Source organism: Artibeus jamaicensis, unplaced genomic scaffold, assembly GCF_021234435.1.
Source record: "Artibeus jamaicensis isolate MK-2021 breed Jamaican fruit bat unplaced genomic scaffold, CSHL_Jam_final contig_444, whole genome shotgun sequence".
Taxonomy (NCBI): Eukaryota; Metazoa; Chordata; class Mammalia; order Chiroptera; family Phyllostomidae; genus Artibeus; species Artibeus jamaicensis.
The window spans coordinates 8,679,489-8,706,917 of record NW_026521831.1 but is presented as its reverse complement, the minus strand read 5'-3'; the positions used below and the strand labels follow the sequence as shown (position 1 = coordinate 8,706,917).

General features: G+C 54.7%; 1 protein-coding gene across 2 annotated transcripts in view; it reads left to right on the top strand.

The window, feature by feature from the left end:
• The window catches only part of SLC24A4 (solute carrier family 24 member 4), a 126,900-nt gene that overhangs the window by 70,510 nt on the left and 28,961 nt on the right, over nucleotides 1–27,429 (top strand). The window contains exons 3-12 of one of the 2 annotated variants that reach the window (XM_037130255.2): nucleotides 5,889–5,965; nucleotides 9,148–9,222; nucleotides 10,137–10,221; nucleotides 10,770–10,873; nucleotides 11,500–11,574; nucleotides 14,143–14,168; nucleotides 16,709–16,762; nucleotides 18,319–18,404; nucleotides 21,964–22,133; nucleotides 26,182–26,386. In XM_037130255.2, the coding sequence (XP_036986150.1) occupies nucleotides 5,889–5,965; nucleotides 9,148–9,222; nucleotides 10,137–10,221; nucleotides 10,770–10,873; nucleotides 11,500–11,574; nucleotides 14,143–14,168; nucleotides 16,709–16,762; nucleotides 18,319–18,404; nucleotides 21,964–22,133; nucleotides 26,182–26,386 (957 nt within the window). Of the gene's footprint in view, nucleotides 1–5,888; nucleotides 5,966–9,147; nucleotides 9,223–10,136; nucleotides 10,222–10,769; nucleotides 10,874–11,499; nucleotides 11,575–14,142; nucleotides 14,169–16,708; nucleotides 16,763–18,318; nucleotides 18,462–21,963; nucleotides 22,134–26,181; nucleotides 26,387–27,429 lie in introns of both variants that reach the window. The other variant, XM_037130254.2, reaches the window with a different exon arrangement.

The window sequence follows — 27,429 nt, the reverse complement described above, 5'->3', positions numbered from 1 at the left end:
TGGCCAGAAGTCTCACCTTTCCTTTTGTCCTTGGGGTCGATGGACCTCCTGCTTGTGACAAGCTACAGTAACAGCCTCCTCAAACCTCACAATGCTTTGTGGAAACCAAGGAGCTAAGTAATCTTCCAAAGACACACAGAGGAATAAAATCCAGGCCCCAGTGACTCTTTGTCGGGTATGTTTTTAACAGAAGCCAAGGATGAGAATAAGTGTAGAACTCAAACAGAATTTGGCAGACTTTTTTGTTCTGAGATCTTAGCCAAGCGGCACTGCGTCCAAATTACAGCTGTCAGCCAATGACTGTTTAGTCAAACACCTGTGTGCAACACACCTGGAAACACATCACGCCTGCCAGTTTCTTCCTGTCTACCTATGATCTTGCTTCACCCTGTTAGCTGAACTAGAGTGGCGGGAGGGGCCATTCGAAGTGTGTTGACAAAGACCACATGTTTACCCAGTTGGCACTCACCGGGACACAGTGTGCGGCGTGCGAGAGGCTTTGGGAAAGGCAGAGCTGTTCCATCCCTTCCAGGAGCTCCCAGGGGCCTGCCCAGCTCCAACGAGTCCAGCCCCTGTTTGTGCCGGGTCCTGGCTTGAGGCCTCTTGCCTTGGACGACTTGGGGGCCCCACAGGGGACTGGGTCTGGGCAGAGAGACAGGACTGTGCCAGACACACAGGGAGCCTGGGGGCAGGGGACAAATGCATGCTAAGGGGGTGACCCGGTCCGAGGCTGTAGGCTGTCCCGCAGTAACAGCAGCAGGCATGGCTGTGGCTGACACGGGCCACCTTCGTGTGTTCATGCATGAAGGCCAAGGACGAGGACACCAGAGGGAGCCCTCAAGTTTTCCCATGGTGACGCACACATGCACACACACACGTGCACACACACACACACACCTCTTTCCTACCCTGGGGAGCTCCATGCATCTGTCTTTGTGGGCGTGTAACGTAAATACAGCAAGACAGAATTTGAAGTGCATGGCTTGAGTTTTGACAAATGTAGACAACCACGTCACTACCATGCAATCAAGGTCTAGAACATTTTCGACACCCCAGAAAGTCCCCTGTGCCCTTTTCTCCTCGGCCCCTGCCCCAGAGGTTCTGCCTTCTGTCCCCGAGGCCAGCAATGGCGGTGCACGGGCAGCAGGATGCCGCAGCGCCATTCGCACTCCTGGGCCAGGTTCTCTCACGGGCCAGGTTTTTAAGCTTCGGGCCTCAGTGGTAAATCACGGACTTCCACATTGTTGCCACAGAGTCGGTGTAACCGAGTCACAAAGCACGTGGAAGGCAGCCACGGAAGGGATCCCTTTCGGGTCCCTCCGCTGAAAACAGCCACAGAAAAGGTTTGGCTGCGTTTGTTTCCTGTGCTTTCCACTTCCTTATTTGCTCGTAGCAGCAAGCAAACCACAAGGGAGTTTGCGTGTTGCTTTTTTCGTATATGGTAAGCTCTTTTTTCCACATGTGGTGTTTTTAATTCCCATTTTTGGTAATTCTCCACCTAAAATGTGCCGCGTGGGCGGGCCGTTGCCTGGCTTGTTCCCTGATGTTTCCCGGTGTGTAGAACCGTGCGGCACTGGGGGCTTCCCATAACAGTCTGGGAGGACCCAACAAGTGTGTCCCACCGAGTTCACCATTTTCCGTATCAGTGGACCGTTAGCAACTCCCAGTGTCTTATCGTTAGAGGTGATGAATATCTTCAGACATATGGTTCCCCCTGCCCCCCCATGTTTTGAATGACACCCCGAGAGCAAATACCGATGATGAATTGTGTGAAAGAAAAAAAATATGTTCTGGCTCTTGACACACAGGCGAGTTCTCCATAGAGCTGAATTACCCAGGGATGAGCTTGGGTCTGCCACTCCCTTGCTGTGTGACTTTGGACAAATCACTTAACCTCTCTGTGCCCTACGTGTCCCATCTGTAAAATGGGTCTAAAGACAACATTTCACAGGCTCATTGTGAGTGTTAAATGTAGCAGGCCCTGCACATGTATTTCCTATTTATGTTATATACGTAAAGCATCATGCTGAGAAAAGTTGCGCCTTCTTTGCCAAATGGAAACAGTTTCTTTTCATAATCACTGTGTTTTTGAGAACTCGGTGGCTCTGTGTGGCCCGCTGGCACTGAGTCTGGGCGTTTTGAAGTAGACAGGAATCTTCATTACGAAATCACTTCAGGTAGATTGTGTGCATTCTTTATCGAACCTTCTAGCAGGGCGCCGTCTCAGAGAGGTGGGGAAGACGGATGAGTAAGTTGTCCACACACCACACAGAGGCGAAACCACGGGTTGTTGCTAATTGTGGAGATGAACAGGGACCACCTGGTGAGAGCAAACCTTCGGTGCTCGTTCAGCGTTTCCTACAGCAAGGGAGTCAGCCCCCCCCCACACTCATGTTTGGCAGAGACGCAAAGGCAGGCAAGGGGGTCGGGGGGGCTTCATAGTGGAGAAAAGGGCTTCAGGTGTGTCCTGGGCGGAGGCTGTTGAGCTGGGGGAGCTGGAGGCTGGCCGGCTAGAGGTGCGACACACCTGTTCCCAGTGCGAGTCCAACACCTACTGCGTGGGTGCTCGGTGAATACTTGTTGAACAGACGAATACATTTGGAGAACTAGGAGAAGTGTTGGCAGAAGGACAGATCCTTGAAAGGACAGCGTTACTTCAGTGTTCCTGAACTATAAAGGCGTCACCCATGCAACTTTGCATGTCAACCAAAAGGGTCAAGTGCATCCTAGGGATCTCATTTATACAGCATTAGAGAACTCGGTAGCTGGTGGGGAGTGGGGGGTTGCAGATGCTTTCATGCCCAGGGATCTGTGATTTCCTGTCTGCTGTCCAGGAAGACAAGTGGTAGGAAAGACCCCCGCCCCTACTCCCCGGCCCTGCACACAATGGCGGGGGGCGGGGGGACAAGGAGGGAAGACAACACGTGTATGAGGAGGAGAGGGGTGTGTCCAGAACCAAGAGTGATGAAGAAACCGCTTCTGAGCACTGAGGACCGAAGGAAAGAATCCTCAAGGATGTGGAGAGGGGCTGCTGTGTGATTTGCAGCTTTTCCTTCCCTCCTCCCCTCCGGCTCCCGCTGTCACCCCATGACATGGGCAGTGCTGGGATCACCCCTGGCTTCCTGAGCTGGGCTCCACCTGCAGACAGATTCCTTCTTTGCCATCTGCTCCTCCCCAGGGTTTCTGCAGCCACGGGCTCAGGCGTGCCCTGCGTGTGCCCTGCTGATTCCTCTTCATCTCTGGTCGGGATTTGAGCCACCAGGGCAGACTCGGCCCCTCTCAGATGGGCAAGCATCACCCCCTTGAACGTGGGTTGGGGCCCTGGATCCCAGCAAGGCCAGGAGAAGAGAAAGGTTGCGCGGAAGCTGGGATGAAACTCCATCGGCGCTGAGATCATCAAGTGGCCCATCTCGCCTCGCCCAGTCTTTTCCCCACTGCACTGGCTTTATCTTCTCTTTGGCCTTCACAAACCAAGGCTCGTCCTGTGGAGTGGCGGGGACAGAGCTTGCAGAGAGCGAGGAGCCTGTAGCTAAGACCCTTACAGTGACGGCAGCCTAACTGGCTCGGTGCCATGCACGTGTCATCTCTCGTTGCGTCCTTGCAGCACCCTGGCCAGCAGGTTGTGTGGGACCCCCATGTGTAGGGGTCACAGCCCTGAGATGTAAAGCAACTTGTCAGGGTCACCTGGGTAGTAAGGCGCAGAGGCCCCTCCTGGAGCCCAAGTCATCTGCTTCTGAAGACACGGCCTGAGCAGCTGGAACAGGCTGTCTGCAGTTCCAGGTTGTTGCCATTGGTGACAACGATGGCAGAGACTGAGTTCCTGTGGTGCACGCCCCATGGTCTGCACCCCCTGCACCAGTTTCTAGAGGACTTGACCCCGAGCTGGAAAGTGGACTGGTCCCAGTTACCAGCTGCCAAAGGGAGAGGGCAGGGTGGTCGCCTGCCAGCTTGCAGCCTCTGACAGCCATGCACTGAGCAGAGGTGACTCTTTCATTACCTTGCAGGGCCACAGATGATGACTGAAGAACTAGAGGGACAAAGAGATTGAATGACCCAGCCAGGGACCCACGGGCTCATGGGTCACTGAGCACAGGCTCTCTCCAGGTCTGCTGTCTCCCAGGGCAGGGGGGTTCCCTTGGTGTTAGAGGTGGCCCCTCACCATGGAGAGAGGAGCGCAGGGTACCCCTGTGAGTCCTGGCTTATGTGGCTGGGGCCCTGAGCTGGCCACTGCCCACTCTGAACCTCATCTGGGAAGCAGGGACAGTTTTGGCTGCAGTGCCCACCTCACGGGTTCAGGCTGTGCCAGAGACTTGGGTGGGTCCAGAAGGCAGTAGGGCATTGGCCGTGGGCGGCTTAGCTGGTTGCTCGCTGTCTTTGCTGGTGGAACTGGGGCCAGGGGTGGCATTTGCTCCTCTCTTCAGCCTCTGGCATACCCAGGAGGCGGCGGGGCAAGGCGCTGTGGCTGAGGCAGAGTTCTGTTCCTTGCAAGGACAAAGCCATTTATAACCCCTATTCCCTCCCTGCTGGAGGCCAGATGATAATGTCCTCAAAGCAAAACGCCAGCATCACTTATTCTAATTTTCAAAGAATTTCCAGGATTGGATAAATCGCCAGCTTTCAAAACGCTGCTTTGGAGGAGCAGGGGTGGTCTCAAATTTTCATGGCAGAAATGTCTATCGATCTGCCCTGGAGCACACCAGACAGTTACATTTCTCCCCGAAACAAGTCCCCGGCCGCAGGAAAGCCGCCTCCGCCTTCACAGTTCTCCATCTCTGAGCCAACAAACCTTGAAGCCGATCCATGCCCTTGACCTGACAGAGCAATTCTGTTCCAGAAGTTTGATTACAGGAAGAAGAAGGGAAAAAAACCCCAGAAGTGAAAGAATCTATATTTCATTAAATTGCTGCTTGTTTCAAAGTGGGAACATTTTCTGGGTGTCTGGGGAGCTGATGTTTTCTGTCCTGTTGGGAGGATCTAGTCTGAAAATACAGAACAGTTTCCATATAAGGGAGAAACCATTGTTTTTCAGAGCTTGGGGCCAAATAGGGATTTTTGTCCTGGGAGCTGACTTGACAAGCATGTAACAAGCACCCGCCAGGAGCCCAGTCATTCCGGTTGTTTAAGGGGCTTCCAAAAGTAATGAAAACATTCTCAAAGGACGGGACCATGCACATCGTTACTGCTGGTGTTTTGCGTTGTTTATTCCATTGACTGTGAGGCCTGTCGGGACCCCGCTGTGTGCCGACCTGGCCCAGGCACCGAGGATGCAGTACAGGGCCGGGCGGATCCCTGTTTGCCAGGTGCTTCTGGTCTAGCTGTTGCGATGAGGACCCGTGGAAAGTGGGGGTGTGGGCGTGTCTGATGGGGGAGCTGCAGAAATGACATTCACAAAGTGCTTATCCATCCGTCGTCTCAAAGGAGGGGGTGGTGAGACTTATCATTCCTTCATCACGTGGGAACACTGTGGGGCTGAAAGGCAGGCAGTTGCTCAGACCCCTTGTGAGGGGTAACGGAGTGTCGGGTGTCAGGGATGGTACCTGGACCCCAGGTGTGTGGCTTCTGGTGCAGAGAGCTCTGTATCTCACAGGGCCGCCCATCCACCGCCCGGGACGATGGGAGCCCCTGACAGGAGTGGCAGTGCCCACCCCGGCAGGGACATCCTCGGGGCCAAGGGGGGCCTGTGACACAGCGTGTGATGACCCAGATGCTAGCAGAAGCACACTGCCACCCAAGCAGACATGAGGGGCCCAGGGGACGAGGACCAGTGCCCTCTGAGCCCTCCTCCTTTCCCTCGCTCCACCTCGGCCGGGGTTCTGCTCCAACCCCCCGCCCCTGAGCCTCACCTCCCGTTGACAACTAACACTCTGCCCCGTCCTCTTGTCTTCCAGCGATCCATGAGTTCCCCACAGACCTGTTCTCCAACAAGGAGCGACAGCACGGAGCCGTCCTGCTGCACGTCCTCGGTGTAAGTGGCCCTTGTGGGGTGGGGTGTCCAAGCCCGTCCTTGGAGCACGGCAGAGCCGCAGCGTGTCAGAGCCTGTGAGGAGGGTGGGTGCTGCACCTGCCTCACCCACAAAGAAACGGGGTCCGAAGGGTGTTAGGCAACCTGCTCAGGGTCACACAGTGGGTGGCCGCAGAGCCCAGACAAGAGTTGGAGTCTTCTGGTGCCTCATTGTGTGCTTTTATAAAACGGGAGTGACAGCGCCTTGCCCGGGTGCGTGGGTCTGAGTGTGGGTCAAGTGCAGCAGCCCTCACGTGGCACGTAGTAAGTGCTCTGTCCGTGCTCGCTGCGGATGCCCCCCGATGTACTACCTTGCTCGACTGTAGTTTAAAACTTGGGCGCACTTCTGAAACTTCCCTCTGTATTCAAACGGGACTTGATGATAAACAGTGGAGTTTGAGGCAGAATTCAAATAGAAACAGTGAGTTCAACCCTGGCCCACTGACCCAGTTAGTTGGAGCATTGTCCCGTGCACCAAAAGGTTGCAAGTTCGATCCCCAGTCAGGGCACATACTTAGGTTGCAGGTTCTATCCCTAGTTTGGGTATGTACAGGAAGCTGCTGATTGATGTTGCACTCTCTAAAACCAATAAACATATCCTCGGGTGAGGATTGAAAAAACAACCACCAGGGAATAGTGAGTTCAGACCTACGTTATAGGTAAAATTTGCTCTTCTCTGACAGGGGTAGGGAAACCACAGCCCATGGACACTGCCTGTGTTCGTAAATAAAGTTTTATCGGGACACAGCCATTCCCATTCATTTGTGTGTTATTGATGGCTGCTTTGGCGTCAGTGACAGAGCTGAGTACTTGTGACTTTACCTGCACCCCCAGTGTTTGTTTCTTTTTGCTTCCCCCCAAAAGATAATGAAATCCAGGAGCAGCCGTACCTCAAATGCCTTGGTCCACAAAGCTAAAGATCAAAGACTCCCTGTCCCTTGGCAAAAATTTGCTGGCCTTATTGTATGACGGTGGCCACTTTGGATCAGACACAGCAAATGTTCCTCTTGATTACGTTCCCGACTACCCAGCACCATCTGCTTATATATTGAAACCCATCCAAATATTAGTCTCTGCAAGAGATAATTAAGAAAGTCAGAGCTGGGATTCTCACAGTGATAATAGCCACCAGTGAATAATGAATGAGTGAAGATTTAATTAACAGAATATGTGGTGTTAATGAAATTGGAGCTTAGAATGAAGATTGTAGGCACATTTTGAATGACAGGCCTGTATATTATCTGGGTAATGGAGTCATTATCTTCCTGGTTTCTCTGGCTTTTTCAGACCTTCTGCCACTCAGAGTGTGGATTTGGTGACTCAGGCCCGCAGTTCTGTCCCTCTGCCTCACGAAATCTTGGCTTTGCTGAGACAATCTCGAACCTCCATGCACCTCGGGAACTTTGCAGGGACCCTTGACAGCAGGGACCACCAGACCACTTCCTGTTTTTATAAGTAAAGTTTTATTGCCGCACATCCATACCCATTCCGTGTCTGCCCTTCAGAGGCTGCAAAGCCTAAAATGCTAAGTACTTGGCCCTTTAAGAAAAGGTTGGCTGATGCCTTCTCTTGGGCAATGGAGGCTCTAGCTTTGGAGTCAGTTCGGTTGTAGGAAGCTTCTCAGAGCCTCTCAGTTCAAGCGATGAGAATAGGGGCACCATCTCGGCCCCTTTTCTCCCCCGCGTTTCAGAAATGTCAGCAGGGACCACCAGAGGTGGTCTGGCCTCACAGGACACCCTTGGCCTGGGAGATAATGCTAGGGGAACTTCTAGGGGTGCGAGTTCAAGTCAGAATCCTGAGATTTGTAGCGGGGTCTCTCCTACCTCACTCTCTTCCCTTTACCTTAACTCCCAGTATTTGTCCCCCCACCCCCACCCCAACACACATGCACAAAGGATAATCAGATCCCGGGGCAGCCTAACCTGGACTCCAGTAGACACCTGCCTTGGTTGCCTTGGCCACAGCTGATGCAACTTTCATTTTATTTCATCGTAGTTAAGTCACTGTGAAGTTGTGGGAATATCACACCGTTCTGGGTGAAGCAGCCCAGACTTTCCCTCTTTGCATGCACGGCATTCACATCATTTTTCCTTTGAAGTAAGAGGTGGCTCCCCCAGTGCATAGCGTGAAACCTCATCTCTTTTCATTGGGCCCTCACCCTCGCCTCTCCCTCCAACCTCACATTTACCATTTCCCCCTTCATTCTCACTGTGTTCTACCTGCGCCAGTGGCCTTGCTGGTCCTCAAATGCTTCAGGTACACTCCTGCCTCAGGACCTTTGCATGTCCCACTTTCTGGCAGTTATAGAGACTTTGTCTATTTGTTTGTCCCCCACTAAGGTAAGTTACACGAGTCAGAGGCTTTTCCTGGTGTCCTCACCAAGCACCCCTGATACCCATGTACAAATGCCTTGTACGTAGATGAGCTCGGTAAAGCTGTGTTGGGCAGACAGGGCAAGCAAGGGGTCTGTAAGTAAAACCATTTGAAACTACTGATCTATTCTTGCCCTGTCATTAACTAAATGAAGAAAGTAAGACCTAGAGACATAACGTATCCAAAGTCCCATGCATGGCAAATGAGTCCCAGGATCAGCGTTAGAAACTACACTCTTTGTTCCGTGAACCTTTCGGTGTCAATCGATGGCTTTTAACCTGTGCCAGCATCCAGCGGCGTCCCAGGGAACGCCGCGTCTCAGGTGGACATTAATTCTGGCGGCACGCGGCCAGTGGTAACAAGGAAATGGAGCTTTGCTGAAAATAAGGGGAAACCAGGATGGTGATGATTTCATCTCTCACGATGGTGCTTTTAAATGCCTTCCTCCAAAGGCTAGGGCTTCCCTTTCAGGGCGCGCTGCAGTGTGGACGCCGAGCAGCTGCTTCGAGCTGACGGAAAGGAGCACGGGACCGCGCGGCCTGAGTTCTAGTCCCCTGTGCTGTTCAGCTAGTGCTTCGCCTCTCTGGGCCTCAGTTTCCCGTTTTGTTCATGAGGGGATGGAGGGAGCAGGTCCCCGTGCTGCTGCGGTTTTCCTCCGTGCCAGCCCGTGTCCCCCACCCCTGTCCCTGCAGGCTGGCTCGGGTGGGATGGCTGCCGGGGCGCATTGGTGGCAGGTGCCCTCGCTGACACTCTCTGTCCCGTGTCCTTCACAGGCTCTCTACATGTTCTATGCTCTGGCCATAGTGTGTGATGACTTCTTTGTTCCCTCTCTCGAGAAGATCTGTGAGGTATGTGGGAGAGGCTGGGGACCCCTGGACAAAGCTTGGGAGGGGGCTGGGGTGATCAAGGACACATGGCACATCGGTGCCAGGCCAAGAAGGACTCTGGCAGTGAAGACTGTCAGGCCAGTCACTCAGGGTCAGCTCATTCTGAAACCCTCAGACTGGTAGGTGGCGTCCTCTCCCGGACTCGGCAGCACATAACTTACCCAGAGCCACTGGCTCCAGGGCAGGCCAGCCGGCCGCTGTGCGCAGTTAAGCCTGAGCAGTTAGGGAGCACTGACCCTAACCGGGTGTGGGGGGCAGGGACCGGGGGCCTCTGTGTCCCTAGGGAGGAGGCTGAGCTGCAACATTCTTTGTCCAACCCTGGCAGGCTGACATTTTTCTCCTAATTATTTTGTTAAGATTTCATTTTCTTTTCTTCTTTTGCCCCATATATAAACCTCGGTCTATCCCCACTCTGCCTTACTCTTGGCTTCTAGGCAAGGAAGAAGAATGCACCTACTGTGTGCAGACTACTCAGGGCTTTGCCACACTTTACCTACATGACATCTCCCAGCTGCCCGAGGCCATACTGTTGTGACATTTATAGCCGGGGTCATGATTGGTAGGGGCAGGCACTTAGTTACTTGACCTGGGTCCCCTGAATAGCGAGTGACCAGCACAGGTGCACAAAGCTTTGTCTAACCTCCCCTTGCCCTACTCAGATGGGGCCACAGGCTCTCCTCCAGGCGGGGGACGGGGACAGGATTCCAAACTGAGGGCCCGGCACAGTGGCCAAGGGAGTGTGCTCAGGGCAGAGGGAGGAGCGGCTGCCGGGGAGCAGCTGGCCTCCCACACTTTCCCCGGCTGCCGCAGTGTCCAGTTAGGGTTCCCACTGCCCCCGCGTCACAGCCTCAGGTTGACGGTCATTTCTGTTTCAGAAACTTCATCTGAGTGAAGACGTGGCCGGAGCCACCTTCATGGCTGCAGGGAGCTCCACGCCTGAGCTGTTCGCTTCGATTATTGGTAAGAAATCCCACCAGCCAGAGACACAGGGTCTGGAGAGAGCCTGGGGTCGGTGCCCTGACAAGTGAGTGTGTGTGTCTGCTCTGAGCCTCAGTTTTCACATCTGTAAAAGGGGGAGTTGGAGAGACAGGAAGTGCATTAGTACTTCCTAATGGGTAGAACCACTGATGGGTGGCAAGGGGGGTGCTAATGGGTACAGGGCTTTTGGGGAGGATACCGAAAGTGTCCCAGAATTACGTGGATCATGGTGATGGTTGCACAAGTCTGTGACTATACTGCAAAACTCTGAACTGATACTTTAAGTGGGTGGATTTTATGACGTATGAATTATATCTTAATAAAGCTGCTCGAAAAAAACCCAGGAAGAATTGGAGTGGCTGGTCTGAGCCTGCTCCCATTCTCACTGTGTTATGGGTGTTCTGTTTGGTGGCGAGACCAACTTCCCTTGGTCTGTGGGAGGTGGGTGGGGGTCCGGGGGACAGCGTCCTCACAGGCCCTATGGCCAGCCTGGGCCTTGCAAACACAGATTTGTGCCTTTCCCTCCCCAGGAGTGTTCATCACCCACGGAGACGTTGGGGTCGGCACCATCGTGGGCTCCGCCGTGTTCAACATCCTGTGTATAATCGGAGTCTGTGGATTATTCGCGGGCCAGGTCTGTGGTTTCTCTCCCCGAATATGGTGACGTGAGGGACAGCGGTGGGGAGGCCTTAGCCATGCCCCTGGCTCCCTGTGTGCCCAGCGGTGCCCGGCGAGCCTCCTGCGGCCTGCAGTCTGGAGGCAGGAAGAGTATCAGGCCCTCCATCCAGCCCGTGGGCAAGCACTCCCTCCACCGCGGTGAAGGGTTAGGCAGCACCTCCTGTAACCCTGACCTTGGCCGGACTCCCGACCTGTCTGGGGCCCGTCCGTGGGCTATTGGCAGGGAGTGTGCAACTGACCTGTCATTGATACCCCATCAGCATCTCCCTGGGGGCTGTCAGACTTGACCTCAGAGCATTGGGCTCATGCAGATGCCCTGCTTGGTTGTGGGAGGCTGAGGAGGGTAGCCTGTTACCACCAAAGGTTCCAGCATCAGGGGGAAGAGCCAGTGCCTCTGGCCTCAGCCTTGACATAGTGCCCAAATTGAGTGACAAGCACAGGGTGGCCTCGGACAGCGAGGAGCACTTGTTTCTGGCCCAGTCAGAAGGAGCTCCATGGGCGTGTCCTTGTAGCCATGGTGCGGGGGGTCTGAGGTGGGGGGCAGCCCCCAGCCCATAGCGGCTGACAGCCCTCTGCTCACAGGTGGTCCGGCTGACATGGTGGGCTGTGTGCCGAGACTCCGTGTACTACACCCTCTCTGTCATCGTGCTCATCGCCGTGAGTGCCCTCCCACCCCTGAAGTCCCAGAGAAACCCCAGCACCCCAGCCCGGGGGCTGCTGACCGCTCTCTGCTGTCGCTCCGTCCAGCCCACTGGCCACTGTGCCTCTGTCCCCCCGAATCTCACACCTGACTCCTGAAGGTGAAAAGCCCTTGCAGGAGCCAAAGCGTGTGCCACGTAGCCCGCGGCGTGACACTGCAGCACACTGCTCACCCTTCAGAGCCTCACTCGGAGCAGAGCCCCGGCTCCCGGCTCACGGCCGAGCAGAAAGCAGACCGGCCTCTGGGAGCTGTCCGAGTTGGCAGCCTGGTGGCGTGGGGAGCAGAGACAAGAGGCAGAGGAGACGAGACCGGGATCCTGGGGGCGTGCTCGTGTGTGCGTGTGCGTGTGTGCGTGTGTGTGAGGGGGGTATCCCTGCGGCCCCTCAAGGGCTGGGGCGACATCATGCCACATGACAGTGAAGCACATGACAGTCAGGCCGCAGCCAAGGAGCGTGCCATCCCCAGGGAAGTGGCTTCCGTCCAGAGGAGCCTTGAAGGGCAGGAGGTCATTGTCGAAGAGGGCAGGTGTTCGCAGTGTGCCCAGGTGTTAGGGTTTGGATTGTGCCCTGGAGTGACAGTCCTCAGTCTTACGAGATCTAGCAACGGCGACATGTGACAGCCGTGTTCCTCATATTAGTTATCTATTGCTATGTACAGAATTCCCCCAGAACTCAGTGGCTTAAGACAACAAGCCTGTCTCCCTCCCGTTTTGTGTGGACTCAGGTGGGGAGTGGCCCAGCTGAGTGCTCTGGCTGGTCAGCCTCCGTCCCAGGTGCCATCCAGGGTGTGGTCACCTGAGGGCTCCCCTGGGCAGAATCCACTTGCAGGACCACGTCGCTCTGGGCAGCCTCAGGCCTGGCCTCCCGGGTGGGGCTGATGCTATGGCCCCCGGTGTCCCTCAGAGTGAGGGAGAGAAGGAGCCTGTTTGTGACCTACTTTCAGAAGTGACAGCCCTTGCTTTTGCCAAATTCTGTGTGTGAGGAGCCAGTCAAGGGTCCAGGCCATGCTCACGAGGGGAGTGTGAATGTCAGGCCGTGGGGCTCCTGGGACCACCCTCACAGACCATCACGCCCCCAAAATGAAGGTTATGGATAAAATAATTTGCCTACACATGATCTCAACAAACCATAATGTCTAAACTCTACTGTAAAGGACAAGCGAAAGTCATAACAAAGAATACAGCTTCTAGGTTTGGGCAGGAAGATGCTAGAACACCTGTTGATACAATGTTGCCCCATGTGGAAAATCCCCGAGCCCTGCACCTGTGAGCTCAGACCTGGGCCCATGTGCTGCCCGGCACCTCGCCCCACCCCCCTGCGTCCTGCCGACCCCGGTGATGTGATTTTCCGGAACAATGAAGGACTCCGGATAAAACCCTAAAAGAGCCCAGGGGAGTTATCCACCCCCACTGCTCATGACAGTCACAGCACTAGAAAATTAAGTATTTACTAAAACCCAAAATGCTTTGATTCATGAAACAGAGTTAAGTTCGAGGCTCAGATTATTTATTTTTGTCATTTACCTGACTCCTTAGCAGGAGGCGCGACACTTGTGCCGAAGGAATACAGGGAAACTTCTCCGATAGAAGTGTTCCATGTGTTCTCGGCTGGCTAGCAGCCCTGGCTTTCACCGCCTCCAAATGCCAGTCGCCCTCCCTGGGGTTGTAAAAACAAAAATAGCTCCATAAATGTCCCGCAAGTGTCCCGGGCTGAGTGCCACCGCCTCAGAGCCTCGAGTCTGGGGAGCGTCACAGCGACGCCCGGCCAGGCTGACCCTCTCAGAAGCGGCATCCAAAAGTGGCTCCTGTGTGTGGCACCCACCACGACAGCCGGGAGGGGTACAGTGGGCCCCCGGCCTCCACTGGCCTCCCCTGTAGGAACCTGCATGTCTCCGAGATCAGATTGGTGGACATAGTCCGCCCACCTCGGTGCCCATATTGGGCGCTTGCAGGAGTCCTTTCCCAGACCTCATTCATCTGTGTCACATGCCGAAGATGCAGGAGGGGTTGTTGGCCCAATTAGGAACCACAGGGTCACCACCACTGGCCCAGGCCTCCCTTCCAGTGGCACAAGTGGGTCTGTTATCGATCAGAAGTTCCAAAGGGACTTTTACTTTTAAGAAGTAACACCCCTTCTCTCCTACATACATGGGCACCATAGGTAGATGGGTGGGTGGGTGGATGGATGAATGGATGGATGGATGTCTTTTCAGTTCTTAGGATTCTTAATTGTAGCGACTCTGCTCCGTTGATGAGGGCAGGCCCCCGCCAGGCTGGCCCTGGCAGCTTCTTGGACCCTGAGAGAGGACAGGCCTCTTCTCTGAGAGGCCTATGCCGTGCTGGGCCGCATGTGCTGACCTGGGATTCAACGAAGGCGGGGCCACCTTCTGCGGCGGAGGGGAGCCCAGCTTCCTATAGAAACATAGTGAACCGAGACGTGTCAGCCCGGGTGGTTAGGGCCTGCATTTGTTGTTTTTGGAGTAAATATGTCTCTCCCCCCCCACCCTTTGTTTCTTTTGCCTTCCAGTTCATATATGATGAAGAAATTGTGTGGTAAGTTTTCAAAGTTTGTTTCTCGTTCGTTTTTGTTAGTGTCCTCACTTATGGGGTTCATTGAATTGTTTACAATTATTTTTTACATACATAAGCTAATGAACTTGTAAAAGTAAAAAGGGCATCATTCTAAGCAATCATGCCATCACTGTCCTTTCAAAGTGACAAAAATTGTTTCAAAGTGACAAAAGTTTTTTTCTTTAATATTTCCACCCTGCCAGATGTCAAGACAATGTTCTAAAGCTAAAAGGATGGAAACTGTGGTATTTCGCCCAGGGATAAGCATAGGCCCAGTCACAGCCTGTTTCCGGGCCGGGGGGGGGGGGGGGGGGGGCGGCGGCGGCAACTGTCTGGACAAGGAAATGAGTTAGGGAGGGGTCTCGGATACGGCTGGGACCACCGGGAATCCACACGGAACAAGATGACGTCAGGTTGCTCCCTCATACCTTATGCAAGAATGAATTCTGAGTGAGTGGAAGACCTCACTATGAAAAGCAAAATTAAGATATCATAGCATAAAGCATAGGGATTCATCTTCGTGACACTGAGGCCGGAAATGATTCCTTAGTATACACGCAACGCAAACTTCAGAGAAAAGGGTGTCATGTTCACATTGTAGAGCGTGCCTGTACTTCAGGTTCGAACAAGCCATAAAAACGTCCTCTGTGTGAGGGAGGACCAGGATCGGCCTCCTGTATGCGGTTGTCGGTGGGAACACACTCAGGGGGCCTGATGGGAGCGGCTGTGTGCTGTGGGCCCAGAGAAACCTGGTTCTGGCCCCAGCCTGGCCCCCACCCCACCGTGCGAGCCGGAGAGTCCCCCCACTTCTGGCCCTGCCTTTCCCCATCTGTACATGGAGTTGGGGGTGGGGGTCAGATCATCTACTAGTCCCTTTGTGTATCTGCTGGTCCCTGGGCTCTTGACAGCTGAGGAAGAGCTCCCAAAATGCCTACATCCGGTGCCAGCACATAGTGGTGTTGATGGGAGAGATCTGGTTCTTCTTGCTGACCATGTGAAGAATTACAGATCAGCAAACCTATTAGCATGCGATCAGTTTATTAGTGACCCGTTCCCATGGAAGAGAACAGGACTGGGTAGAGGGGGAAGGCGGGGCGGGTGGTGAAAGGCAAATTTCAGGGCAAAGCAGGGTGGCAAAGTAAGAGTGGCGGAAGACCAGGGGGACAAGCCCCCGGGTGGCCAGAGGCCCCAAGCCCCTGAGAGAGAGAGAACGAGTCCTTTGTTCCGAGGACTCATATAGGTGGTGGGATGGGAGAAAAAAGTTACATATTGATTAAGGGGTAAATGTGGTGCCAGCTTCCTGGGGGAATGTGACTGCCCAAACTTAGGTATGTGTGGGGGTCTGTTAGCCTAAATCCTTATCTTGCTCCAGACTCTATTTCTTCATCTTCTCGTAAAACAAATATGAGGCAGTTCATTAAAATTGGGGCAGTTACCCAGAGTTATTTATGGGCTCTATCTGTAAGCATCAGGGACTCCCTCGTAAAACAGATAGTGACCAGAGGTGGACAATTAACCAAAGTTGTTTTATGAGCTGCTGCTTTGGGCACCGGGGACCCTCTCCCGCATTCCAGGCTCTGGGATGAAAGCAGTTTCAAGGCCTTCTTTCCCAGACAGTGGAAACGCTACGTATAATTTCAAGGACTTCCCTTCTTTCTTGCTAACACAATGTTTCTTGTGATGTCAGAACACCTGGCAATATTATCAGACCAGGCTTGGGACTACTGAGTTAGCGTGTGAGGCCTGTCTCCTTCCTCCTCCCTGCCTTGGTTTACTATTCATTCTACCCAAGTGGTAAAAGGCGTTTCCTGGCAACCAGGATGCTAGACCTGGCCCGTAACAGCAGTGCGGTCTCAGAGTGCTCCCCGTGCTGTCTCCAGCCTCAGCAGGCCTTTAGAACACATTTGTCAAATGAACGAACAAAGCCATGTGGCTCCTCGGACCTACGAAAGCCCACCACACATGGAGTTGGGCTCCGTGCGTGCCAGACGGCAGTGACCGTGTGTCTCAGAAAGGCCCCCGCCCTGCCCAGCGTGCAGCCAGGAGGCCCTGCGCCCCCTCTTCAGGCTGTTTTTAGGGCCCGTCCCGCCTGTACCCACAGCTTCTCTGCTCGGTGGCCAGAATCTCCTGTGACCCCGGGGCCTCTTAGTATCCAGTCCGTGCGACTCCAGGGCCACTCCACTCCCTGCGTCCTGGGATGTGGTGGCTCTCGCCCCTCCTTTCTCTACCTCCCTGAGGGACTCTGTCTCAGGAGGCGAGTCCCACGACCCCCTGTCATTGAGAAGGACCCCACTCTCAGCCTTCTCTCTGTCACCCAGACAGCCTTAGTTTGCAGGACAGCTCTGGGCTGGGGCAGCTCACCTGCCTGCCTGGGCACTGGGTCCCGGGCCAGACGTCAGGGCCAGGGAAGGTCAAAGGACGCGCCGCCCAGCTTCACCCTCCGTAAAGGCCATTCCTGGGTGCAGCGCGCAGGTCCGCCTCGCTCTAACCATTCTAACCGCTGTCTCCTTTCTCTCTCCGAGGTGGGAGGCCCTGGTGCTCATCATCTTGTACATATTTTACATTCTGATCATGAAGTAAGTGCCCTGTCTCCCTCCTCCTCCTGGGCTGTCCGATGCCTGCATTCGGATGCCGCTCTGGCCTTTGGTTACAGCAGGGAGCAAACCTCCGTCAGGCCTCGGTTGCTTCCAGTGGGGCCCAGTTCTCAGGGACACCCACTGGGGCAGCCAGGGTGGGGCCGAGAGGTTCAGATGCTGTTTTGGGGTGCTGCCCACACCTGGCCAGGGGAGTCAGGGCTAGTGGGTGGAGTAGCAAGCAAGGTCCTCCCTCTCACCCACTTTGTGCTACTCCATGCCCCAGGCTGACTGCTCTGTTCTGCTGTCTGAACCTCTGGATGATTTTCTCCCAGGAGCCAGGCAGCTTCACCTCTGCTCCACGCTCCATAAACTGCCGGCTCTCGGGGCCGCTCCCCTGTGCAACAGCAGGGGGCGCCACTCACAGCGTTAAAGATGCAGACACAGGGGCCAGGGCTGTGAGCTCTTGCAGCCTCTGGGAGCTGGCCGGGTCAGAATCATCTCAAAGCTACCCCCTGAGGAAGATTCCTCAGCCATTAAAAAGGAAGGAAATCTGTCCCTAGCTATAGCAGGAATGAACCTTGCAAATTTTATGCTGAGTGGAAGGAGCTAGTCACAGAAGGAAAAATATTGTCTGATCCCATTTAGTGAGGTTCCTGGGAGAGTTGGATTCACAGAGACAGAAAGCAAATTAGTGATTACCACGTGCTTGGAGCGTGGAGCAGTGAAGAAGTGACTGGTCCGTGGGTGCAGGGTTCTGTTTGGGATCCTGGGAGCATTTTGGAAATAGATTGTGGAGGCGGTTTGCCCGTCGTAAATGTAACTAATGGCACTGAATGGTGCGCCTCAGAATGGAAAATAATTAAGGTGGCAGATTTTATGTTGTGTATGTATATCCCTGTTAAAAAGAGGAAAAAAAAGGAAAAGGAAGCATTCCCCCTGAGGTGGGCCAAGTTCAGGTTTTATCTCCCTATTTACACCCGCGCAGGTGATTAAAGACAAAAGCAACACTGAGCTTTAGGGGGCCATGAATCGTAATGTTTTATAAAAATGGGCGATAAGCTGCCACACCGCAGGAGAACTGTCCCTCACAGATGTGTTCCTGGGTGCCTTTCAGTGAGGTGGGCAGCCGGGGGTCCGAGAAGGAGAGGGGCTTCTCTGTGGGGTGGGGTGCCGGCTGGCAGGCACGCAGGGGTGACCCAAAGACTCAGCAGCGTGAGAGGAGACAAGTCCAGTAACACCCGCTTTGAGCCTGTCCCCAAGGCTGAGTGGAACTCCCCTTATCAGGACAGGCTGGGGACCAGCAGCAGGAGGCCCCAGTCATTTTCTTGGGCCAGAGGTGTTTTATGCCCCCAGGAATCCCACGCAGGTCTCGGGAGGTGCAGGCCCGGCAGCCTGCATGTGGTTCCACAGCTCCTGCAGAGAGAGCCCGTCAAGCAGCTGAGGAGCTTGGCCCCCCACCCCCCCCACCCCCGCATGTGTGAGGGGTGTGAGCAGAGGGGGAGGCCCCTGCCTGGTCTCTCCCGCAGCTCTGACCCCGCCCCTGCCTTCACTTTCAGGTACAATGTGAAGATGCAGGCCTTTTTCACAATCAAACAAAAGACCGTTGCAAATGGCAACACGGTCAACAGTGAGCTGGAGGACGGTAATGATTACTGTGATAGTAGCTCTGACGACCCCTCCGTGCCGTTGCTGGGGCGAGGTAAGGCTGAGCAGACAGGAGTGGCCGGACCGTGTTCCCAAAACCACTGTCCCCTTCTCGTTCCTGCACGCACACACACATGCGCACACTGTCTAAATTGTCACTCTTTCCTTTGGTCACAGGACCCTAGATGAGGAAGGACTCAGAGTGGGAGGTGTTTGTGTAGATGAAGAAATTGCCAACAGCCACGTCCCTGGGGATTTCCCTGAGCTGCATTGGCAGAGACTCAGGCCTGCGTGGCTTTTCTGAGAGGCAGCAAATTACAAGTCTGTCCCTTGTAGAAGGCCAGTGACAGGAAGCTGAGGGCTGGGGGTAACAGAGCAGGCCGGGGTGCCCCTGTGGTTTCTCAAGTGCCAGGCTCAGTTTGGAGGCCTCTGTTCCAGAGAGACCTCTGGCTCACTGCCCAGAGGAAGAGCGAGGCCAGGACAGGCGGGCACAGACTGCGCAGGAATCCCCAGAGCCGCCCAGGAGTCTGGCCCTGGGCTGCAGCCTGACCTCTGCAGCTTCTCTGTGGCCCCTGTGTGGGGGCCCTGGGCCCCTGGAGCCAGCGCCCGGCCCCTCTGTCAGGTTCTCCTGACCATCTAGGCCTGACCACTTGCTGCTTTAAAAACCTTGTCTCGGTCTAGCCGGATACCAGGTGATCCCCTCTGTGGGGTGGCTGCCAGGAAGGAGGGAGAATCTGTTCTCTCCTCACCTGAGCCCAGAGGGAAGGCCTGAACAGGTTCCTCTAATTCAGACAGGAAGAATCCTGGGTTCCACCCATGGTGTCGGTGAAGTTGAGAGGTGGGCGCCGGCCGCCTGGGGGGTCTTTTCTACCCTGTGCTCCCGACGACCCTGAGCAAGCCGGTCCCTGTTTCAGGCTAACATCAGTGGTGGGACCAGGCGGGCTCAGCAGAGCCTGTTTGCCTGTGTCTGGGAGGTGGGGCCAGAATCTATACTCCTTGGCCCCCTCCCAGTCTTCCCTGGGCAGGGGGGTCCAGCTAGGCACTGCCTCCTGTGTGCACCACGGGGAAATGCATGCTGTCCCGTCTCAGCGGTGAGTGAATAAGAAGCCTGCTGGGCTGCGGGTCCCAGGGTGGTCAAGGCCACAGCCTGGCTGCCAGAGTCTCAGCTTTGGGCACAGAGCAAGGTGGCTGCGGGGCCGGGCCGGGCCCCAGTCCTGCCCTTCCCCAGGGGAGCCGTTTCTAGGACAGCCGCCTCAGAAGGGCAGGGAAGGCGTGGCTGCTATTTCGGATTTTAGCCACACAGACAATGACCCCGAGGTCCCCACACAGCCTCTCGGGACAGGCTGGTTTCTGTCCTGGACATAGTGTTCCTGGGGCCCCAGGAACCTCGATGGCAGAGGACAGAGTCCCAAGTGGTGAGTCTGCTCAGGCCGGCAGAAAATGCCCACTACCTTGGGTGCCGGCCCTGAGAGCTTTGTACTGCCTGAGTGTCTGATGGAGGAGGCCCATCCCCAGGCCCTGGATTTTTTTTTAATTTGTACACATTTTTCACATCATACCTTAATTCTTCTCGGGAAAGCAGAGCACAATAGAGCAAGGTCCCCAGGATGGAGGCAGGGAGGCGCCCCCATGTCCCGCCGCTGCAGGGAGTCCAGCCTCTTATCGCTGGTTTCAGGTGGATTTTCATGTAGCCTGGCAGCCAGGGCCGCCTGACCACTGGCTGGGTTACTGTGGGACCTTCCCATCCTGCCCCGGCCCCAGCTTTGGCTTGCAGCAGGAAATAAGGTGGCAATGCCTGCCTCAAGCTAAACTGCCGGGAGCCACTCTGTAATTGAGTTCCCTTCTGAGCAGCCACCCTTATCTCGGAACGCCACCCTGCACTGACACTTGGCGGGCGGCACCAGGACAGGGTGCCCAGGGTGCCAGGTATCCTGTGTCTTGCCTTGACACTCTGCAGGCTCCCTCACTCTGAGCCCGGCTGTCCGCAGGCAGCTGTCCTACTGGTTTCCACCTCCCCCTGAGACAGGCTGGGGGTCCAGAGTAGGGAGGGATCCAGGCTTTCCTGCAGTGTGGAGGGGCGGTGGGCACAGGGGCCCCTGCTCCTCAGAGTGGGACCGAGCCAGGGAAGTCAGCCAGGAGAGGGGCCGTCCTGAAGGCCAGAGGCCCCAAGCACTGAAGGCCCTGTGGCAGCAGCCCCTCGACTAACACCCCCTTCAAATAACCCCGCGGCATCTCGGCCACCGCCAGGAGCGCTGCCCCAGACTCTCAGCATCCACCGCACACTAATCATCTCTGGCGACCTCTCTTGGCCTTTGTCTCCTTAACTCTTCTCCTCTTCTAAATTGTAAGTAATCTGCTTTCATCCAAGCGATAACACATGCATTGGGGAAAAAAAATAAAACACCACGAGCCCAGCACACGCCTCGCCGGAGGTTCGTGTCCATCTCCGACAAATGCATGGTCCTCCTGGCTCTGTTTCTAACCCGCCCGCCTCCTGTCTGCTGAGCCTTGCTGCCTGTTGGGTAAGGGTGCGCGTCTGGTGTGCATTTGTTCATGTCCGTGCCATTAACTCTTACGGGGGTTCGCCCTGGCTACTCCTGGTTACCCTGTTACCCGGGAAGGACACACACTGGGAGCTGGAGGCCAGTGCAGAGGGATGGGCATATCTGCTTTGGCAGCCCCTTGGAGGGTGTTCCACCTGCTTCTGTGTGCCGTGTTCACGACTGGTTCTGTCACTGGGGCCCTCTGGGACTCTGGGTTAGAGGTCAGATCCTCCAGGACTCCTGCCCTGAGCGTGTTCGGGAGGGTAGTGGGGAAGAGGGCTGGGGCCTCGGGGGGTTTGTTCCTCAGCCTCCGGAGGAGACGTATAGGGTCAGAGGCAGCGGCCTCCCTGCTGGCAGGTGCCAGGCTTACCAGAGACACTGGGCTCGGCCAGCAGCTCCCCGTGCAGACTCAGCAAGCGGGCTGCCCTCCCGGGCTCAGCCGCCTCGTCCAGGGCCCATGAACCCAGCCTTCGTTCTCACTGCCTGTGTCACGAAGGGTAAAGCTAGAAGGAGCCTTCTGTGCTGGGTGTAGATGGTCCCTTCAGACAGAGCAGGTGGTTTCTTGTGCTTTTCGGCATGTTCCACTCCAGGGGACCCTTGGAGCCTCTGTAATCAGGAGAAAGCAAGGTCCCTTCACAGTCACGGGTGGGCTGCCCAGTGAGGCTCAGAGGAGGAACTAAAAGATCCTTGCAGTTAGCCAAGACTGGGCCCCAGAAGAGAGGGGCTGCTGACTGGCAGCAGGGTTGCATGTCGAGGGACTGCCCCTGAGTGGGCCTGTAATGGGGGGGGGGGGCCATGGGGCTGTGTCTCATTCTTCAAGTCGGCAGGTGGTTCACAGCCAATGGCCTCTTGACTAGTGGGAGGAGATGAAGCCAACCTCCCAGGTGTCCCCCAGCTGCCGAGACCTCAGCCGGAGAAGTCTGCAGCAGAGTGGCAGGCAGTCAGCTGCCCCAGCACTTAGGTGGCGCCCCCAGGGGGACGTCGGCATTAATCATGGCGTTGTGCTCCATACAGTGAAGGAGGAGCCCCAGTACGGCAAAAACCCGGTGGTGATGGTGGACGAGGTCATGAGCTCCAGCCCTCCCAAGTTCAGCTTCCCGGAGGCGGGCTTACGCATAATGATCACCAACAAGTTCGGGCCCAGGACCCGACTGCGGATGGCCAGCAGGATCATAATCAATGAGGTAGGTCTGCTTAAAGGACCAGGAGAACGTGTGGCCTCAGAGGGACTTGGGTACTTTGAGGAGGCCCTGGCTTGTCGGACGCTTCCTGGGGCTGGACCACCAGAGCGAGCTCTGCCAGGCTGGCCTTGGGCACCGCTCTCCCATTAGGAGGGAAGCCCGAATAGCATCGCAAACAGCAAATGATCCAATGGGGGGCGATTTTAAGGCAGGCAGCATCGGACACGATGCCAAGATGTTTCACTGAGTGTTTTGTCAGGCACTAGAGTAAAACTAATTGGAGAAAGGCCAGTCTTTAAAATGTTATCTAGGGAATGAGGGGGAGGGGGAGGATGAGCACACACCTGTTCTCTATGGATAGAACGACTGGGGGGGGTGGGAAGCCGAGACATAGGTCATGGCTGGGGGCTTCTTTTCACTCGGCACCCTCGTGGTCTTGCTTGGATTTTGCCCCTCATCTCTCTCTCGTTTGAAACAAGTTCTAAGTGTGATATTTATTGTACAAACAATGTAGCAAAGCTCACAGCTTATTGCTTACCAACTGTTCCCATCTTGCTGCATATTGGAGTTTTAGGTCTCTATCCTCAGACCCAGGTAGTTACCAGAGAACTCGAAACTCAGGGAATAATCCGTAGTCAGCATGTCAGTTACATGCAAAGGTGGAGTGCACGGTGCTCCGGTTTCTGTATTTTGAAGTTTTACTTTGATTTCTTATGCAATGTGCCCTCTCTGTGGAAGGTGTATGAAGAAAGCTTTCAATCATCCTGAATCATTTCATTTGGTGCAAATCAGTCAAATTTCAGGCAGTGAAATCTTGCTGAATTCCAGCCACTTTTTATGAGCATGATAATTGTACCCACTGGTGTTGGGGGTGGAAGGGAGGTTTGAGCAACTCCTAAGACTCTGGGGGTCTGGGTTTATAGTGTATTTTCATGGCACACACAACCAGGGAGGTGAAATGATGGGGTTTCGATGAGCCAGTGACACGCTGGCTGCCAGGCCGCCAAATGTTTTAAGCTGCTGGGAAAACCTCATTTTCCACCGTGCTGGGACTGGGGAGGAAATCCTGAGTTTTCATCTCACGTTAGACATTAACTCAGTCTCCCTGGGTCTCAGTTTCTCTGTGTGCCGGTGTTGGGAGGGACGCTTCCAACTCAGTTTCTTGGCACAACAGAAAGGGGGAGCCCGGAGGCTGAGCGGTGTCTTTGGGGAAACTCATCCTGGAAGGGGAAGGGGGGAGTGTGAAGCCCCCCAGATGTCTAGTTTCAAGGTGGTTTCTTCAGACCCTTGGGTCTCATTTCCTCTTCAGCCCTTTAATTCCCCAATGTTACAGAAAAGTTTGCAAAGCTACAACGAATCCACAGTAGACATGCCAGTGGGGCGATGCCCGCATTTGTTCATCATCAAAGAGAAATTGCATGGGGCGGGTGCTTGGCCACGGGGCTGGGAGAGGCGTGGAAGGGGCTCTGTTTCTCCCTCCCTCCAGGGTTGCACCTACCAGACTTGACTGTCCTCACCCCCAGCCACAGTGATCAGTTGTCCAGGCGACAGCAGTTCTCTCCCTCCTTGGGAACGATCTCACCCGCTCACCCACCTGCTCCTCCCCACACTGCTCTTCGGCTCACAGCTGGATGCCAGTCATTTTGAGCTGGCAGAAGTAGCTGTCGTTTTCTGAGCACCTACTGTGTGCTGGGCAGGTCCTGGATGTTTTACCTGTGTTATGGCATGAGTCCTCTTAATGACTTTCTGGGGGAGAGGAAGGTATTTCCTACTGATCTATGAGAGAGTTGAAATAAGTGGGCAGAATAGGAATTTGGACCTAAATCTGAGCCTAGACAGACTCCTGGGGGGCAGTCCACCTCACCTCCCCTGCGCTCCTCCTTCTGTATCTCTACTCCCTCTGTGATAGCCAGCCCCTGCCCGAGTCGGATGTTACTGCCTCTACCACGTGGCAGCCTCCTCTGAACATTAGGCAGCAATCGCCACCCCTGATCTTCTCCTTGAATCTAGACATTCTTGGAACCCCCCACCTTCCTGGCACGACAGGGTTCCAGAATTCCCTATCTAGTCACTCTCCCGTGGGAACTTTCCGGGTTGTCTCTCTCTTCATGTGGACCCGGCACCTCCCTTGCGTTGTAATCTATGCCTCTCCTAATACAGCCTCATATAGCTTTAGACATTTTTTCAGATACAGTTTTCTCTTTATTCCTATTAAGTTAGAGTTATGACCCACCCCCGCCACCCCCCCCCACTACCATCCATGGTGCTATTAAGTCATGCCCCCAACATTGCAATTCAGTCTTTGCACAGCTGGGGTTTTTTTCTTTTTCTTTTTCTGCAAGGATGACCTGTTTATTTAACCCTACTCAGGGAGCAAAGTATCGTGCCTCCATGTCAAAGTCTAAGGGGTAAATCACTTTGCTCTTCTTGGTGGGGTAAGTATAGGGAAAATATTTTGGATTTCCATCCTAGACTTCACGGTTTAGGAGTCCCCACATAAGACTTACACAAAGACAGTGTAGTGGTCAGCTCCTGTTTCTTTTAAAGGAATAACATGCTTCCAATTTAAGAATAATTACCCTTTTCTTACTTCTACTAAACACAAGGCTAGGTGTTGGGCACACCGTTACAGAGTGTCGCCTTGGACACGGTCACTGACTCTTGGTTTCCTGCTGAAGTCCTTGGGAGGGATGTATGTCCGTTGTGTGATGATCAATACTCACGGAGCCTAAGGCTGTTCTGTGAATACCTTGTATGAGAGCCAGGTAAGGTGAGCTGATTCTTGGGAAAGTAGAAACCTGTTGATTTCTTCAAATATGGCCTCTGCCGTTCCCTGGATTAGTAGAATTCCACAGACTTGGTGAGGAAGATTAACTCCTGCTTGGGTGGGAAGGGCCAGCCTTTGTCAGTAGCTAGTATGAGCTGGTGGACAGAAGGGGCAGGTTGGTTGAGAGCACATGCATTGGACATGGCAGAAGACCTGGACAGCAGAGGCTATCCACATGGCCAGTAACCCAATAAGATGCTTGACATCACTGGTTGTCAGGGAAATACAAATTCAAACCATGATCAGATACTACCACATGCCCACCAGAATGGCTAAAATTTAAATGACTGACAATATCAATTGTTGACAGGATGGGAAGCAACTGAAATTCTAACCTTTACTGGTACAAGAGTAAAATGGTTCAACATGCACCTACCTTATGACCTACCAATTCCACTTTTAAATAAAGAGAAATGAGTGCTCTGTTCACTTAAAGGCACATACACAAATGTTCATAGCAGCATTCTTCTTAATAACCAAAATAGGGAAACACCCCAAATGCCCATCAGCAGGCAAACAATACACTGCAGGTTATTTCTACAGGGGAATACTATACAGCCATGAAAAGCAACAGACTGCTGAATTATGCAACAACATGGATGGCTCTTACGGACATTGAAAGAAGCCAGACCTAAAGTAGTACATGCAATCTGAATGCATTTATATGAAGGTCACGTTCAGGAAAAAGTAATTTATGTTTCTAAAAGTCAGAGTAGTGTTTACTTTGGTCAGTTTTGGAGAGAGGGAACACATAGACTAAGAAAGTGCCTGAGGGAGTCTTATGAGGGGCTGGAAATGTTGATCATCTTGGTATAAAACATCACTGAGCTATACACTTAATGTAAGTACACTTTTGCATTGCATACTTAAATAATTTTTAATTTAAAAGTCCATCCAAGGTCTCTCCTGTGACTATTTTCAGGGGGCTTGTGAATGTCCACTGGGAGAGCCAGAATAATCACTGTCATCCAGTGTCACGGGCTGGGTTGTCAGGTTGGCACTAAGAAGAGGAGGCCAGGCCTCCGACCATCCCCCAAGGGCTTGCTCGTATCAGCCCAAAAGGAGCTGAGCAAACTTAGATGAATTGCACGGTCCTTGGGTCATTTACAGGCAGACCGATCTCTGAGCGCGTGTTCTAGAAACCTCCGAGGGCTGTGTGTGTGTTAAGGGACAGTATAATACTGTCACACATCCGTCTGTTTGCCTTGCCCCCCGTCCACACAGAGGCAGAGGCTGATCAACTCAGCGAACGGTGTGGGCAGGAAGCCGCTGCAAAACGGGAGGCACGAAAACATCAAAAACGGGAACGTCCCCGTGGAGAACCCAGACGACCCTCAGCGGGAGCAGGAACAGCAGCCCCCGCCCCCGCCGCCGCCCCCAGAGCCAGAGCCCGTCGAGACCGCCTTCCTGTCCCCCTTCTCCATGCCCGGTGAGTTCTGGGGGTGCAGGGCCCTCAGGCTGTGCTGGCCCAGGGGCTCTTCCCCACGCCCAGGACCAGGTTCCAAGACCAAAACCAGGAGCCTGGTGTGGGGCCTGGGAGTCAGCATTTTCAAACCTTCTCCGGGTGTTCCCGGGACCCCGCCAGGTTAGGAATGCTGCTCCTGTCAGCAGCACCTGCAGCTTCTTTCACGGGGAGGGGAGCCCCAGAAAACGACATCTGTCTTCTCACCGAGGTTACAGAGGGGCCCCGCACAGGGGTTCAGGGCCCTCAAGAGCCCCTCCCTGCTGACCAGAAGGCTGGGGGGATCTGAGTCTCGGCCACCAGATGCCAGGGAGGTCCCTGTGTGCCACGGCATGGTCCAGGAACCGGCCGAGCTCGCCCGGGGTGGGCCCCAAGAGGAGCTGCCATTCCGTGGGTTCTGCAGGAGGTGGGCGGCAGAGCCTCCCCCTCATTTTACAGTGGCGAAGCCTGATGGGGCCGCAGCCACCACCATCCACTCACTAGCCGCCTCATCTGAATCCTGGTCCTGAGGCTGCTCGCAGTCTAGGGCTCTACGGGGAACCTGCGAAGGGATGTGCCCTTGGCAGCTGTTGTTCTGTAAAGTAAGGTGGGCACGTGTGAGGATCACTCATGTCCATTTCCTTGGAGTTGGCTTTGGTGGGATTGGGGGATGTGGACGCCAGGGCCATCCTCTCCCTCCCCTTGCCCTGGGATCTGGCCTCCTCAGAGGAGCAGGAACCAGATCTAGCTCCCTGGGGCGACCTGCCTGTCAGAATGCTGGGGGCTTGCACGGACCAGATAGCCCCGGGGTCTTCATGCCCTAGAGTCCCTGTGCGGGGGAACTCTGCCCTTCCTGATGGCCAGGACTTCCTGTTGCAGCTGTCCCACCGCCCTCCTCAAGCCAGAGCCTGCAGGGCATTCCCCCAGCTCAGAGCCAGGAGCTGGCCCCTGTTTGTCCCTGCGGAAAACTCCCTTTGTGTCCCTGCGGATGTGTTTCCAGGTGTTGCCCTGGAAACCACAAGTCACTTCCT